The following is a 17,961-nucleotide window of genomic DNA, read 5'->3' as shown; positions in this document are numbered from 1 at the left end:
GCATCTTTTTTACGTGTCCTTATAGGAAAGGGAATGTAGAACAACTGTTTCAGAAAATGACTAAGGTCCCTGTGAATTTTAAGATCGAAGTCTCCATTTATCAGTATATGAAGTTAAGCATATTTGATTCCAGTAGTATGCTTCAGTAACATCAAGTTCCATTACTGTGTATTGTGAATGTTAAAGTAAGTTAAACAATCCTTGCAGTATCTGAATGAAATCATCAAGTGGATGTCAGTTAGCAATACTGACAATAGAAATAATGTGGAATGAGTTGAGAACCAACTCACTTGCTGTACATCTTATTCTTAGCTATCTTACTGGGTCAACCTCTCTTAGGGTTTTCTGTGCTACCCAGGAGACACTGGGCAATGTTTGGACATTAGAGGTGGTCACACTGTGGATATGGATTGCTAATGACAGACGTTACTCAACATCTTTACAGTACACATACAGACAGTATCTCTACCCAACCCCCAAGTACCTGATCTCAAGTTAGTAAGTATTAAAAATACCCTAGTATACAACACTTAGCTCTAAATAGAATTTTGTATGGATTATGTGTGTCAAGGCTAAAATAATAGAAATGTAATTTGGCTAAGGGGAAGAGATAATATAAAACAAACAATGCACAGAATCCAGTGGCAGGAAGTTTGACCTTTAGCAATTTTACCTAAAATTGTATTTTGAGATTGTTTTATTCAGTTTTAAAATTCTGGGGCAATATCAGATTTTAGCACATTACAGTTATGGTTGTGACTGTTGATCTAAAGAGCTATGTGTCTGGGTCCATGAACATTTAGACAAAGACACGTTTGGTATATTTTCTACACAGATTAGTTAAACTCACTGTTTGATTTTCAAATTTGATACTAGACACAACAAATCTACATTAGCATTATTTTGTCTTTCCTATTTGTTTCTTCAGTGTTCTGCCTCACAGAGTAGTCGAGTGTGATTATAGAAACTTTTCATCATTTTCAGAGGAGAAACTATGGCCAGAAATAATTAATACATTGAGGTCACATAGCAAGAGAAACCCTTTTAGTACTCAACAGTTCCAAAGGTGGCAACTCAGATTCCTTTACAGTTTTTTCAGCTCACCTGTCCAGTTCCAGATGTGCATTTAGCTGATACTGATCTCTGAAGAGGTGACTTTGAATTTGCTCTTACAATATCTAAACGAGATGGATAATCTGGTAGATACAGAGAATTTCGGAAAACCTATTGCAATGTAAAACAACATTATAAAGTAGATGCTAAATGAACATCTAGATAAACAAGTTACATTCTTAAATGTGAGTTATTGTAAGCTTAAGAGGAAAAATTACAAATCTAATCAAGTTGGAAAAGGATAAAATTCCACTAGAATCATGCAAGTTGATAAAAGATGTACAGTAGTAAATAAAATCATTTGATTGAGGCAATGGCAAACTAGTGTGTTACACATTTATCTTTGGTTCCTTTTGCTTTGCCTACTCACTGTAGGAGTGTCACTGCGCACAGTTTACAGTGGAGCCACCCTAACCCTAACATGGATACCAATATCATTTGAATCTAAACTTGTCAGCACTCAAATGTTGTCAGTGTTTCTCAGGCCTTCCTATCTTTTATACTTACCCCATATTTCTAACAGATAAAGAGTCAAACACCTCCTTCCAAACTCTTGATTCTAATTTTTTCCAATGTGTATTTGGCCTTCACTGGTTTCCATAGGTTTCCTCTAGAAAGTAGTTCTCAACCTTCCTAATGCTGAGGCCCTTTAATACAGTTCCTCAGGTTGTGGTGACCCCTAATCATCAAATTATTTTTGTTGCTACTTCATAACTAATTTTGCTACTGTTATGAATCATTAATATCTGTGTTTTCCAGTGGTCGTAGGCGACCCTCTGAAACTCAGAGGGGTTGCCATCCACAGATTGAGAATCACTGCTCTAGAAACAAGCATCTACTCAGTCTTTTTTTCCTTATTTTATTACTTCAAGGTATAACTTTTAAAAACCTGACCAGTTACTTTTTACTTCAACCACCTGCCCCCTGCGACTAGAATTGGACATTCATCCCACAACAGTTGCTCATCAGAATCCCTAAATCTTTATCTTCCTCAACCCCAACTTTCCCTCTTCCCGTGATGTCACAAGTCACTGCTATCTTGCTTCACCTGTTCACAGCCAAATCATGCAGAAAGTGCCTATCTCGTCTACTGCTTACCTCTTAAATATGGTTGAAGGGTTTTGGTCACTTAATTTTTCCTTTGCAGTGTTTAATGTCTTGCCAACTAATGAATTCTCTGTATACTTCATATACCTTTTATTATAGACTAATAGAGTCCAAAGACATGTTCTGAGATGAGGAAATGTTTGATGGCCAAAAAGGCCCTAGCAATGTGTGGCTCTAACCACTTGGAATGGTCTGTGTGGGATTTTGATTTTTTTTTTTTAAGAGAGCCACATAAAACTTGTCCTATTATATTGGGTGTAGCCTCAGTTTTATAATGAAAGGCTTTATACCTAGCAGTATGGGCAAAACCTTAATTTCTTAGCTGAAGTACTTCTACATACTGACTATATACCTTTCTTCACAGCCTGTTTAACCTGATATTACTGCAGACAAAATATCCTCAACTAAAAACCCTTTTTGTGGCTCTTAGCTACCAGAGTCAAATGTTTCAGGTGACCTTCAGAAGCCCAGTGTCACTCAAACTTACAGAACTAACTTATGTGGGGGAATGGACACGATACTGTGCCTCTTTATTGCTGGTTCCTCAGCAGGACATCTCTACAAATTTACCAATCCTTAAGAGCCAAGTCAAATGTTATCTTTCCCCTTTCCAGTAGCCAGCGGCTCCTATTCTTACTCTCAAGGGTAATTGTTATGTTACTATCTTTAATCAGATGGCTCCACAACTAGCTTTAAGTTTCTCGTGAAAGAAACCTTGTTTTATCTTTGCCACTCTTCCAAATAAATGGTGCTAATTAAATTCACTTTTGCCCCATGATGCTAACACAAACATAATCCCCATTTTGTGGAAGTAAAGAACCAAACTAAGGACTGTCCCTTACATTCTTTTAAGCCAGTGGTTCTCAACCTTCCTAATACAGTGACCCTTTAGCCGTTCTTCATGTTGTGGTGACCTCCAACCATAGTTATTTTGTTGCTACTTCATAACTAATTTTGCTGTTATGAATCGTAATGTAAATATCTGTTTTCTGATGGTGTTAGGTGACTCCTGTGAAAGGGTCATTCATCCCCAAAGGGGTCATGACCCACAGGTTGAGAACCACTGTTGTAAGCCTTCCACTACTGCAGAATACAAATGGAATCATGGGGTACAATTTAGGATATAAGAACTGTATTTCAGAGTAGCTGAATAATTAAGTTAGCAGATTTTACATTGAGGTCACACTGACTGACATCCAGGTATAACAGATGGGTGGTTCATTGTCACCTAGTATTGAGAGGGAATATATTTTTGTTTGAACACTAAACTTTTCTAAAAAAGAAACATGATATGGAATCCTTGAGATAAACTTTAAACAAATATTAAGACGAAACCTTTTGCTGTAAAAACAACAGATTTACAGAAGAATGAATGTATTGACAGTGTATTTCTCAACATGATCCAAAAATCAAGGAGCAATCACAAGATCTGGATATCCTCTCAAATGAAAGCACAGTAATTATTGTTGAAGTGGGCCTGAGAAATACTATTTATGTGAGGAACAAGGTAGTTTGTAATAAGTGCAAAAAGTTAGCTGCTGCACAAATAAATGTATGGTTCTCATAAAGTATGACTATGAAGAAAAACAAGTTATGTCCCTCTGCATTTTTCTTGTTTTCAAGAAATCTTTAGGTTATATGAACACATATTATTATACTTCCCCTGGTCCCAGAGTCACGTATGCTAGATGGTATAGGTGGAGGGTCATGTTTCCATTCATTCATGCTAAATGTTGTTTAAAGTACATTGCTCTTCGTTCACAACAGCCTAAGGACCTTTGTATTATCTACGCCATCATAAGGGTTTTGCTAGGGATCCTCATCTCAAGCTCCTTTGTCTTTAAGACTGGAACTTTCCATCACACACCCCACATGTTATGGGACTGGCTGAATTATAAAATTTTAATGGCTACATAGAATTTTTGTTTTCTTTGATAACACTGGTAGATTGTAATTTGGTTTGACAATATGGACTATTTCTTATTCATGATCCTAGTACTTAGAATGGTGCTTGGCATAATAGGTGCTGAACAAACCAGTTGTTGCTTGGACATCTTAGGAGGTAAGTGGCATAATTTTTACTTTATCATGAAGATGAAGTAAAGAAGTTAATTTATTCAGTACTATTCCACTGGAATGTGAAGGAAACTGTTCAAAAATACATCTGCTACACAACACTGAAACCTTTAGTTTTTCATCTGTTTTTTTCTACACAACCTACTTAGCTAGCTGAGTAAGAGCCGTGATGACTTTAAAGGACATATCTAGGGACTCTGGGATGAGGAGGACAATTTGAAGGGCCAGAGAACTGAACTTGAGTATCAGTTCACAGGTCAGGAATGTTAGAAAAAGGAGACTGTACTTGGAAAGGGGACTCCAGTTTTGCAGGAAAAGTAGATCACTTGAGCCTGCTACTCGATGCAGGAAATGGTATAAGTCACCCGTCCTCAACTATCGCTGTAGCCTTGAGTACAAAGCCTTGAGAACAGCATTCTGATAGACTGCTGGAGTCCACTCCCACCTGTGCCACTAACTAGAGAACAACCTCTGGGAAATTTCTTCACTCTCAGTTTTTCTCATCCTTAGAATGAGGACAAGTTTTATTAACGTTGGTGGATTAATTAGCATAGTTAGGATACACGGATCTGTTCAAAGTGATGATTACCTAAATATTTGCTACTATTATTGTCATGTAAAAGCCTGATAATCTTTTAAAGAAGAAAACATGGTAGGAGTAAAGATTAAACGTTAGCTTGAGTACTTGAAGAGAGTGTCATCTGTTAACAATGCATAAATGGAAAAGCACAAAAGACCAGTTACTTGGGTTACACACAACAACATAATTACCTATACAAACTCAAACTCAAACATTTCCACACTAGCAGAAGAATTGAGTTTAGATGTAGACCTACCTCTAGATCTTCATCCTCATCAATCTTTTGTATATTTTGGTATGCAGCAGTGAAGACCTCTAAAGCTTTGCCATGAAATAACATTTCAATTGTGATAAACTCAGAAAATATGTTCTGAAAAACAAAGATTGGAATTTTAAAGTCATTTAAATTGTTTTTATGCACTTAAGAGTTTATTATAGAACCATAGAGTTTTATATTCTCCATTATATAGTCTTAGAATTTTATTAAAGAACAAGGTGTTGGTTTTGTGCAGGACAAACCATAACTGAAATAAGTATGTGAAGACTTTTTATAGCAAAACATTTAAATTGTGCAAAGTGTTGCCTTAATCAGTATTCACTTCTTTCTCTTTTAAAAAATTCTCTTTTTATGATAATTGACATTTGAATGAAAAAAAAGATGACTAAATGTGAATAACTATATACTTCCGTACTACATCCTATAAATATTCATGTTAAAGTTTTGAAGCATATTTATACAAATATGTACAAATATATATATTTATATAAGACTGGCTTCTGAGATAAGACATGAAACTATGACCAACAATAATTGTTACTCTATGATGTACAACTGAGTATCATAATGAATAGGACTATGTTTAAGATACACTTGGGATTTCATATTGAGCATTTCCGGAGATAGACAGGATACCTTAAAAGACTGAATGGCTTCTGACTAGGAATTAATTCCTTAATTGTCAGTTTCCTAAGAAAGGGTCAAAAACCCACAGAAGAATGATGACATTGCTCTACTGTGTAAGGGTCACATCAGTAAGACTCCAGAAAAATGAAACCTCTTCAACAAAGGGGATACCAAAAGAATGGAACTGAACCCTGAGCTCATACAATGTGAACACTGGTGCACTGTATACTGTACATGAATGAAAATGACAAAACTTAGAGGGAAGCTGAGAGAGGTCACCACCCGCTTTGGCAATGGTTTTTTAGCTGTGACACTAAACCACAAGCAATACAAAAACTGAATAGATGTTACACAAATTGAAAATATGTGTTCACATAACACAAGAAAGGAAAGACAGCTGACAGAATGTGATAAAACAATGACACCTATTATTTAGTAAGCAACTTGTATCCAGAATATGACAAAAAACAAAAACAAAAACACCTTTACAACCCAATTGAAAGATGGACAAAGAACTGAATGGGTGTTTCTCCAAGGGAAATATATACAAATGGTCAGTAAACATTACTTAGGGCTAGGAGGTAGTAGTGTACACCTTTAATTCCAGCACTTGGGAGGCAGAGGAAGGTGGATTTCTGTGAATCCCAGGCCAGCCTGCTCTACAGAGTGAGTTCTAGAACAGCCAGGGCTACACTGAGAAACCCTGTCTCCAAAACAAAACAAAAAAGAGTTACTGAGGATTATGAAAACTAGAGTGAGATGCTACTTTATACACACCAATATGGCTACAATTAAAAATTCTAAGTACTGAGAAGTCAAAAGAATTAGGAACCATTATTGAATGCTAGGAAGGATATATGACAAAGCTATCTTGGAACAGTCTGGCAACTCCACAAATAGTTAAGTGGTTACTGCATGATCCAGTGATTTTGCTCCTATTTCTTATATATACATAAGAAATGAAAATGGTGGGAGCAATTAAATTAGCCATTACTGATTAATCGATAAACAAATAGTATTGTACAGTCAAATTCATTTGGCCAAAACCAATGAAAGAATGATGCATGCTACAACATGGATAAGCCTGCAAACATGCTAAGTGAAGCAGAACACACAAAAACTTTCTTTTATGGTGGAATGTCCAGGCCCTATCCATAGAGACAAGCTCCACCGTGGTTTCTTAGAGCTAGTAAGCAGGCAGAGAGGTAAAGCTAAAGTGTATGAAGTTGAGATGATGAAAATGTTCTAAAACTGGTGATGGTGGTGCACACCCTAAAAAGCAGTGAGTTGTATGCTTTTAAATTATATCTATATCATTTCATCAAAGGTGATGTTTTCTCCTGCTCCTCTCCCTGTAAACGCCAAGAGACTTTTTCGAGGGGACAATATTGCAGACAAGAGGAACTTGGACACACTGTGTAGCTCCTCCATCTAATTCTGCACTCACTTTCTCTGCCCTAGTTTTATGAGCAGGAATTGAGCAGGAAATTTATAACACCTGTATATAAACACTTTATAACACTTGCATGTAGGAAACAAAAGTGAACCCAAAGATCACAGATTTCACATGAAAAACATTCGCAGGTACAAGGAAGGGTTAGTGGTTAAGTGGCAAAGGGAATAATTCTTCATTCTCAATGTTCAGGTCAATGCTAATTTTCTTAGAACTCTTAACCCTAAATTTGACAAAGAATGTCAGCTTTCCCATATCCTCTCAGCTTGGAAAAGATGTCTATTTCAGAATACCCTCTTTAGATACTCTGAGTACTAATCTGCTATTACATAGCACAGTATAGACCATGTGACTTAATTTAGAGGCCAAAGCTCTGACATGTTTTAAAACTATCATCAGGCAATATTCTATTGCTTTTAAAGATGAATTACCTACAACTGTCAGATAATTCTTATTTTATTGACAATACAGCAAAATAACAGCTGTTACAGGAAATTTGCAGTGAGCCAAAAAAATCCTTAATTTTTAATAGCATATAAAATGATCATTAAGCAGTATTTAAGACATTTCAAAGACGCCTAAAACAATGTCATCAAAGACATGCTGAAAAGCCAAGTCTGCAGGTTTGTCATACAATAAAAGCAGTTTTGAAAATTTGGAACCAAACCAGTTTATCATTGTGGATACAATTTATGTTCCTGTCCTAATTAGAGTTACTATTGCTGTGATGAAACACCATGACCAAAAGCAAGCTGGGGAGGAAAAGGTTTATTTGGCTTCCACTTCCACATCATAGTCCTTCACTGAAGGATGTCAGGACAGGAACTCAAAGCATGAACCTCAAGGCAGGAGCTTATGGGAGGGGTGCTACTTACTGCCTTGCTCATCATGACTTGCTCAGCCTTCTTTCTTAGAGAACCCAGGACCACCAGCCCAGTAATGGCACCACTCACAATGGGCTGGGCTCTCCCCCATCAATCACTAAGAAAATGCTGTAATTTGGGTCTTATGGAGGCATTTTCTCAATTGAGTGTGCCTTCTTTCCAATGACTAGCTTGGGTCAAGTTGACATAAAATTAGCACAGTTATTTTATTAATCTTTTTACATCTTTGAAAATAATGTAGCTGTTAATTTTATGCCATAGATATTAATAACAGTGTACTATAATGGAAATCGCAGATTTAAAAACACAACTGGTTTACAGTTCATATTTTTGGTTGGAGTTCCCTGAATAAGTTACTCTGTGTATTTGCTTACTTTTAGTAACTATTTTAAAGTTCGGTTGGTATAAAGGGAACACTTTGTTTAAGGTGCCAGGAATGGTATCTGATACATAAATACATGTTAGCTCCTTAAGAATACAGCCCCTTGATTCTAGACCACAACTCCAGGAGAAGACTTCTGCTTTATTGGAGGCCATGCTGGCAACTAGAGACCACAGGTAAGATAATGCCCATTGCTGTAAGCCACAAGAAAATAATGGAATTCAGCTACTATCATAAAAGCTACTACTTGGAAAAGTCAAAGACTTCTCTAAAGGTCAAACCATGGCTTAAGACGTCTTGGTGATGTTTTAGCTTTGTGTGTGTGTGTGTGTGTATGTATGTATTAGCTGGTTCCTAAAATGATTTTCTTGTGTACTTCCAAGAACTCCTAATAGTGTATTTATCTAAAATGTCTATCAAGCATCCAAGGCCAAACGAAACAACACCTGTCTCCTAGGTCAGGCGGATAGCTTTATTTCTTGTGCAATTTAGGGTGAGACCCTCCTTCCTTATACAACCTTACTAACAGACTCCTAACTTCTTACCTAACCACTTATAGGAATGTAGACTGAGCACATAGATCCCTTTTTGATATACTAACTGGTCGTTAGCATGACCTCTTTTACCACTCCCCTTTTGGGTTGTAAAAGAAAGCCTGATGGTCACTGCCTGAGGAAGATTCTTACCTGCCTTTATGACCCCATAAGAATTCAAGCCTGGTGATCTTGCTTGACCAGCAGAGGGTTGCTATTGCTTGAATTTATAACTGGATTCCTGAGACTTAGGGAGAACTGAGAGAATAAGGAGATGAGGAGGAGGAGAGAGAGGAAAAGAAAATGGAATAACTAGATGGGTAAGAACTGGAGAGGAATGAACTAAGATGGGGAAGAACTAGATTAGAGGGCTAAAAAAGAATACTAGAGGAACAAGATGGAAGATGAGGAAGAGCCAGATAGGGAAGAACAAGACAAGGAAGAACAAGATGAGAAGGAGATGGGGGAGAAGCTAAGATAGGAAGGAACTAGATGGATGAGAACCTAGATGGGGCAGAACTAAGATGAGAGAATTAAGATAGAACTTAGAGGGGACAACAGATAAAGGTAGAGACAAATCAGGCAAGAAAGGAGCTAGGCATGAGAGCAGAATAGAAGCTGTGTAGAGAGATAAGTGACACAGAATAATAAAGTGTATGGACTTAGGAGTTTCTTGTACATAGATTCATTTCTTTTCATCAAAGATAAAATTATCAGCTGGTTGTAGATTCTTCCTGGACCCTGGGAGGGGATTATCATGGAGCTGGACACCATAGTCCTTGTTAGCCCACTGCCTGCTAACACTCCTTTAAGTCCACACAACAGCCCCCAACAGCACCCCTTCCCCTGGGCTCCATATCCCACAACTGAAGCAGAAGACTTCTGCTTTACTGGAGGCCACAATATAATAGGAACCACAGAAACCAAGCAGGTACTCAGAACCACAGAGGCTACAAAGTAGGTACTTGGAACCCTAGAAGCAACATTGGCATTGAACACCCCAGAGGTTATGCAGGTAGCAAAAACCTCAGTGGAGACACCCTACTGGATCTAAAGTCTCACTGGTCACCAGAACCCCAAGCCACTCAGGCCAGAAAACCAGAAAGGAAACAGAACCTAAGCACTTAAACCTATAATAAGCCCAAACCCAGATGACTACAGGCAATGTAAAAACACAACAGCCAGGGCAATATGGCACCACCAGAACCCAGCTATCCTATGACAGCAAGCCCTGGATATTCCAACACAGCTGAAACACAAGAAAATGACCTTAAATCCAATCTTAGGAAGATGACAGAGGCCCTTAAATGAATAAATCCCTTAAAGAAATCCGAGAAAATACAAACAGGTGAAGGAAATGAATAAAACTGTTCAATACCTGAAAATGGAAATAGAAACAGTAAAGAAAACAAACTCAAAATTCTGAAGATGGAAAATCTAGGTAAGTTAACAGGAACTACAGGTGCAAGCAACACCAACAGAATACAAGAGATGGAAGAGAATCTCTGGTGTAGAAGATTCAATAGAAGAAACTGATACATTGGCCAAAGAATATTAAATCTAAAAAGATCCTGACATATAACATCCAGGAAATCTGGGACATGATGAAAAGACCAAACCTAAGAATAATAGGAATAGAAGAAAGAGAAGATTCCCAGCTCAAAGACCCAGGAAACATTTTCAACAAAACCACAGAAAATTTCCCTACCTAAAGAAAGAGATGGCTATAAACATACAAGAAGTTTACAGAACACCAAATAGACTGGACCAGAAAACAAAGTCCTCACCACACAATAAAACACTAAAAATACAGAACAAAGAATATTAAAAAACTGCAAAGGAAAAAGACCAAGTAACATATAAAGGCAGGCCTATTAGAATTACATCTGACTTCTCAACAGACTCTAAAAGCCAGAAGGGCCTAGACAGATGTCTTGCAGACTCTAAGAGACCACAGATGCCAACCCAGACTGCTATATCCAGTAAAACTTTTAATCACCATAGATGGAGAAAATAAGATAATCCATGATAAAACCAAATCTAAATAATATGTACAAATCCAGCTCTATAGAAGCCACTAGAAGGAAAACAATCCAAGGAGGTTGTCTTCACTCAAGAAAACATAGGAAAATAATTTCATACCAGCAAAACCATAAGAAGTGCTTACACACCATACACACACGCACACACACAGACACACACACACACACATGCACATACACACCATCACCACCAACATCAAAATAACAGGAATTAGCAATCACTGGTTTTTAATATCTCTCAATATTAATGGATTAAATTCCACAATTAAAAAAACACAGGCTAACAGAATGGATGCAAAAACAGGATCCATCATTTTGCTGCATACAAGAAATACACCTCAACATTAAAGATAGCCAATACCTCAGAGAAAAAGGTTGGAAAAAGATTTTCCAAGCAAATGGAACCAAGAAGCCAGCTGGTATATGTAGCTGAAAGTTTTCCTGTGTCCTACCCAGTCCTGCAGCCGCTCAGACCCAAATAAACACACAGAGGCTTATATTATTTTTAAGCTATATGGCCTAATGGCTCAGGCTTCTCACTAGCTAGCTCTTACATCTTAAATTAACCCATTTCTATAAATCTATACTTTGCCACATGGCTTGTGGCTTACCAGTACTTTACATCTTGTTCTTCTGGTGGTGGGTAGCAGCATCTCCTCTGCTCTGCCTTTCTCCTTCCTCTCTCTAGTTGGAATGTCTTGCCTAACCTTATTCTGCCTCACCATTGGCCAGCTTTATTTCAAGGCAAAATGGTCTTTCAGGTTCCTGCTTTGCAGAGAAGACTGCCAGACATTCTACAGGACACAGAAGTGACTGAGAGACTAGGCCTATGGGCTGAAAAATGGATGCCCTATCGTTGCAGAGGAACTCTGGATGACTATCTAGATAGGCAGCTGTCTCTGTCATTTCCAGAATTTTAGAAGTTGCTTACAATGCATTTCCTGTTTACTTAGGTAATGTTAATATCTTTATGGGGTCTTTGATGTAGTTGAAAACTAGATAGTTACAATTAATTTTGCTTAGTTATGATAAAAGATAAATTAGATATGAAACTTTAGACTCACAAATATAGGATAGATAAAATATTTTCTTTAATTTGCCAAATACAAATAGACTATATATTGTAACTGTAATTCTTACTTGATAAACTTTTGTTATACATAATTTTACTATGTTAAAATTAAAACCTTCCTTTTTGATTAGACAGAAAAAGGGAAGTGCTGTGGAATGTCGTTCTGTATGTTGTGAATGTGGGTTGCTCTGATTGGTTGATAAATAAAATGCTGATTGGCCAGTAGCCAGGAAGGAAGTATAGGCAGGATAAGCAGAGGAGGAGAATTCTGATAAGAGGAAGGCTGAGTCAGGAGTCACCAGTCAGACACAGAGGAAGCAAGATGACAAGACAGAACTGAGAAAAGGTACTAAATATACCTTGTGGCTGAATATAGATAAGAATTATGGTTAATTTAAGTGTAAGAGCTAGTCACTAATAAGCCTGAGCTAATGGCCATACAGTTTGTAATTAATAGTAAGCCTCTATATGTTTATTTGGGTCTGAGTGGCTACAGGACCAGGTGGGAGAGATTCATCCTGACCGCAGGGCCCAGGCAGGACCGGAGACACTTCCAACTACAGATGAAGCCATTCTAATATCTAACAAAATAGACTTTAAATCAAAATTAATCAAAAGAGATAGGGAAGGACATTTCATACTCATCAAAGGAAAAATCCACCAAGATGATTGTAACACGAATCTTAAAAGGTCTTTTAAATAAAAACAAACCTGGAGCCAGATATTGGGGTGAATACTGAAAGATCAGAGAAACAGAACAAGCCATAGCTAACCTTACCTCAATAACTTCTCAGCTGATCCTGTTTCCTCAAACTGGAAGCCTCTGAGTCCTCATCCAAATGGATCTCAGCTGAACTGCTGCTGAAAGCCTAAAAGCTTAAAGGCTACTTCCTGGTTTTCACTCCTTATATACCTTTCTGCTTCCCGCCATCAGTTCCTGGGTTAAAGGTGTGTGCCACCATACCTGGCTCAGTTTCCAGTGTGGCCCTGAAATCACAGAGATCCAGATGGATCTCTGCCTCTGGAATGCTAGGATTCAAGGCGTGTGCTACCACTGCCTAACCGCTATGTTTAACATTGTGGCTGTTCTGTTCTCTGACCCCCAGATAAGTCTATTGGGGTGCATAATATATCAACCACATTTCCCTTTTTTTTGTTTAAAATAAAAGTTATAGCTAATGTAAGAAAAAGTATATACAATAAGTATATACAATATGTACAGTCAAGAATTACATTAACAATGTCTAGTCCATTAACATTTGACAAATTCAGACAAAAAATTTCATTACTTACCCTATTTTGGTGAGTACAAAATTTGTATGCAATATACAAAAGTCCAATCCAATGTAAAATTTTTAAAACAAGTAATTCCTTTTTAAAAGTAGATTCAATAATTTACCTTTTTATCTTATCAGATGATGTTTCAGTTCTGAACATCTATGCCCCAAATGTCAAGGGTACCCACATTACTAAAGCTTAAGTTACATATTGAATTTTACACATTAATTTTTGAAGACATCAATACCCAACTCTCATCAATGGACAGGTCATACAGACAAAAGAAATAATGGAGCTAACAGATGTTATGTCTCAAATGGACCTAACAGACATCTAAAAACATTTCACCCAAACAAAAGAATATACCTTCTTCTCAGCACCTCATGGAACCTTCTCCAAAACTGACTATACACTTGGTCACAAAGCAAGTCCCAACAGATACAAGGTAATTGCAATAACCTCCTGTATCTTATCAGATCACCATGGATTAAAGCTGGATTTCAACAACAGAAACAACAAAAAGCCTACAAACTCATTGAAACTGAGCACTTCTCTACTGAATCACCACTGGGTCAAAGAATAAATAAATTAAAAGAAATAAATTAAAGACTTCCTAAAATTCAATGAAAATGAATGCGTATCATACCCAAATTTATGGGACCCAAAGCAGTGCTAAGAAGAAAATTCATAGCACTAAACGCCTTCATGAAGAAATTACAGAGATCTCATACTAGCAACTTAACAACACACCTGAAAGCTCTAGAATAAAAAGAAGCAAACACCCCAAGAGGAGTAGATGGCAGGAAATAATTAAACTCAGGACTGAAATAAATAAAAGAGAAACAAAGGGAACAATACGAAGAATGAATAAAACAAAGAGTTGGTACTTTGAGAAAATCAACAACATAGACAAACCCTTATCCAAACTAACCAAAAGGCAGAGAGAAAATATCCAAATTAACAAAATCAGAAAGTAAAAGGACATAACAGACACCAAGGAAATACAGAGAATAATTAGGTCATACTTCAAACACCTGAATTCCACAAAATTGGAAAATATAAAAGAAAGAGTTATCACCTACCAAAGTTAAATCAGGATCAGATAATTTAAATAGATCTATCGCCCCTAGTGAAATAGAAGCAGTCATTAAAAGTCTCTCAGCCAGAAAAAGCAGGGCCAGATGGTTTTTTAGTGCAGAATTCTACCAAATCCTTCAAGGAAGAGCTAATATCAATACTCCTCAAATTATTCCAGAAAATAGAAACAGAAGGAACATTGCCAAATTCATTTCATGAGGCCACACTCATCCTGATACCCAAAGACTCACCAAAGAAAATTACAGACCAAGTTCCCTCATGAACATTGATGCAAAAATACTTGAAAAATACTCACAAACCAAATTCAAGAACACATCAAAAAGATCATCCACCATGATCAAGTAAGTGTCATCCCAGAGATGCAGGGATGGTTCAACATATGAAAATCTGTCAATTTAATCCATCATATAAACAAACTGAAAGAAAAACCACATGACCATCTCATTAAATGCTGAAAAAGCCTTTGACAAAATATAACACCTCTTCATAATAAAAGTTTTGGAGAGATCAGAGATACAAGGGACATACTTAAATATAATAAAAGCAATATAAAACAAGCTGACAGCAAACATCAAATTAAATGGAGATAAACTCAAAGCAAAATCAGGAAGAAGACAAGGCTATCCACTTTCTTCAAACCTATTCAATATAGTACTTAAAGTTCTAGCTAGAGCAATAAGACAACTAAAGGAGATCAAGGGGATACAAATTGGAAAGGAAGAAGTCAAACTTCTGCTATTTGCAGATGATATGATAGTATACATAAGTGACCACAAAAATTCTCCCTGGGAACTCCTATAGCTGATAAACACCTTCATGGAAGTGGCTGGATACAAAATTAACTTAAAAGAAAAAATCAGTATACAATATACAAACAATAAACAAGCTGAGAACGAAATCAGGGAAAGAACACCCTTCACAGTAGCCACAAATAATATAAAATAACTTGGTGTAACTCTAATCAAGCAAGTGAAAGACCTGAGTAACAAGAACTTCAAGTCTTTGAAGAAAGATATTGGAGAAATATCAGAAGATGGGAAGATCTCCGATGCTCACGTATCAGTAGGATTAACATAGTAAAAATGGCAATCTTAAAAAAGCAATCTACAGATTCAATGCAATCCCCATCAGAATACAACACAATTCTTTACAGACCTTGAAAGAACAATACTCAATTTCACGTAGAAAAATAAAAAACCCAGGATAGCTAAAACAATCCTGTATAATAAAAGAACTTCTGGATGTCTCACCATCCCTGATTTTAAGCTGTACTACAGAGCAATAGAATAAAAACCAAGTAGTATTGACATAAAAACAGAAAGGTTGATCAATGGAGTCGAATCAAAGACCCAGACATATATTCACATACCTATGGACACCTGATTTTTGATAAGTATCCAGAAATATAAAACGAAAGCATCTTGAGCAAATGGTACTGGCCTAACCGGATATCTGCATGTAGAAGAATCAAACAGACCCATTTATCACCCCCCACAAAATTCAAGTCCAAGTCGACCAAAGACCTCAATATAAAGCCAGATACACTAAACTTGATAGAAGAGAAAGTAGAGAATAGCCTTGAACACAGTGGCACAGGAGACAATTGCCAGAACAGAACACCAACAGTGTAGACACTAAGAGTGACAATAACTGGGACCTCACGAAACTGAAAAGCTTCTGTAAGGCAAAGGACACCGTCTAATGGACAAAACGGCAGCCTACAGAATGGGAAAAGATCTTTAGCAATCCCACATCTAACAGAGGGCTGATATCCAAAATATATAAAATCTCAAGAAACTAGATATGACCAAACCAAATAATCCAATTAAAAAATGGGGTACAGATTTAAATAGAATTTTCAAAAGAGGAATCTCAAATGGCCAACAAAGACTTAAAGAAATGTTCAACATCTTTAGCCATCAGGGAAATGCAAATTAAAACTACTTTGAGATTCCATCTTAGACTTGTCAGAATGGCTAATGCTATGGGATGGTCTGTATGTCAAATTGCTCTGATTGGTCAATAAATAAAACACTGATTGGCCAGTGGCCAGGCAGGAAGTAGGTGGGACAAGGAGAGAGGAGAATTGTGGGAAGCAGAAGGCTGAGGCGGAGAGACACTGCAGCCGCCGCCATGACCAGCAGCATGTGAAGACGCCGGTAAGCCACCAGCCACATGGCAGGGTATAGATTTATGGAAATGGATTAATTTAAGATATAAGAACAGTTAGCAAGAAGCCTGCCACGGCCATACAGTTTGTAAGCAATATAAGTCTCTGTGTTTACTTGGTTGGGTCTGAGCGGCTGTGGGACTGGCAGGTGACAAAGATTTGTCCTGACTGTGGGCAAGGCAGGAAAACTCCAGCTACAGCTAAGATCATTAACTCAAGTGATAGCTCATGCTGGCGAGGATGTGGAGCAAGGGAAACACTCCTCCATTGCTGGTGGGAGTGCAAACTTGTGATATATTGTGTCCCCCAATATACTGTGCACTCTAATAAAGTTTATCTGAGGATCAGTGGAAAAAACCAGCCACTATATTAAACATAGAAGTCAGGCAATGGTAGCATACGCCTTTAATCCTAGCATTAGGGAGGCAGAAATCCATCTGGATCTCTGTGAGTTCAAGGCCACACTGGGGAACAAAGCCAGGCATGGTAACACATGCCTTTAATCCCAGCACTAACCATAGAGGTCTGGAGGTTTGTACAAACAGACAGGAAGTGATGTAGTTTGCCGGAGAGAGAAAGTGAGATGCAGAACAGAAAGGCATATAGGTGTGGGAATACAGGAAGTAGCTCTCTTTGGTTGAGGATTTCTAAGTGGTAAGAATGTGGTTGGTTTCTTTCTGTTTTTCTAATCTCTCAGTTTTTCACCCCAATATCTGGCTCTGGGTTTTTTTTAGTAATAAGACTGTTTAACAATTTGTCTTACACAAACTTGTACAGCCACTTTAGAAATCAATATGGCGGTTTCTCAGAGAACTGGGAATTGATCTACCTCAAGACCCGGCTACACTACTCTTGGGCATATAACCCAAAGGTCATTCCACCATACCACAAGGACTGAACTGACAACCAGGGAGCCTGCATGGGACTGACCTAGGCCTCCTGCATATATGTTACAGTTGTGTACCTTGAACTTCAGACTCCTCTAACAGTGGAAGCAGGGGCTGTCTCTGACTCTATTGCCTGTTTTGGGTACTCTTTCCTCCTACCTGGTTGCCTGGTCTAGTCTAATAGGAGAGAATGTGCCTAGTCTCACTGCAACTTGATATGCCATGGCTGGTTGCTATCCATGGGAGGCTTGCCCTTTTCTGAAGAGAAAAGGAGGAGTGGATGGGGGTCGGGAGGGTGACTAGGAGGAGAGGAGGGAGGAGAAATTGCAGTCAGGATGTAAAAAAAAAAGTAATTAATTAAAAAAAAAGATTATAGCTCCTA

The 17,961-nt window shown here is 37.6% G+C and overlaps 1 protein-coding gene across 3 annotated transcripts in view; it reads right to left on the bottom strand.

Moving 5' to 3' along the window:
* Cibar1 (CBY1 interacting BAR domain containing 1) overlaps positions 1–17,961 on the bottom strand; it is a 31,296-nt gene that overhangs the window by 288 nt on the left and 13,047 nt on the right. For all 3 annotated transcript variants that reach the window (XM_076563880.1, XM_076563881.1, XM_076563882.1), the window contains 2 exons: positions 5,133–5,246; positions 1,105–1,224 (listed from right to left, as the gene is read on the bottom strand). In XM_076563880.1, coding sequence (XP_076419995.1) covers positions 1,105–1,224; positions 5,133–5,246 — 234 coding nt within the window. The remainder of the gene's footprint in view (positions 1–1,104; positions 1,225–5,132; positions 5,247–17,961) is intronic.

Source organism: Peromyscus maniculatus, chromosome 2 (genome assembly GCF_049852395.1).
Source record: "Peromyscus maniculatus bairdii isolate BWxNUB_F1_BW_parent chromosome 2, HU_Pman_BW_mat_3.1, whole genome shotgun sequence".
Classification (NCBI taxonomy): Eukaryota; Metazoa; Chordata; class Mammalia; order Rodentia; family Cricetidae; genus Peromyscus; species Peromyscus maniculatus.
Note: the sequence above shows the minus strand (reverse complement) of the source record. Positions and strands in the feature narration are given on the sequence as shown.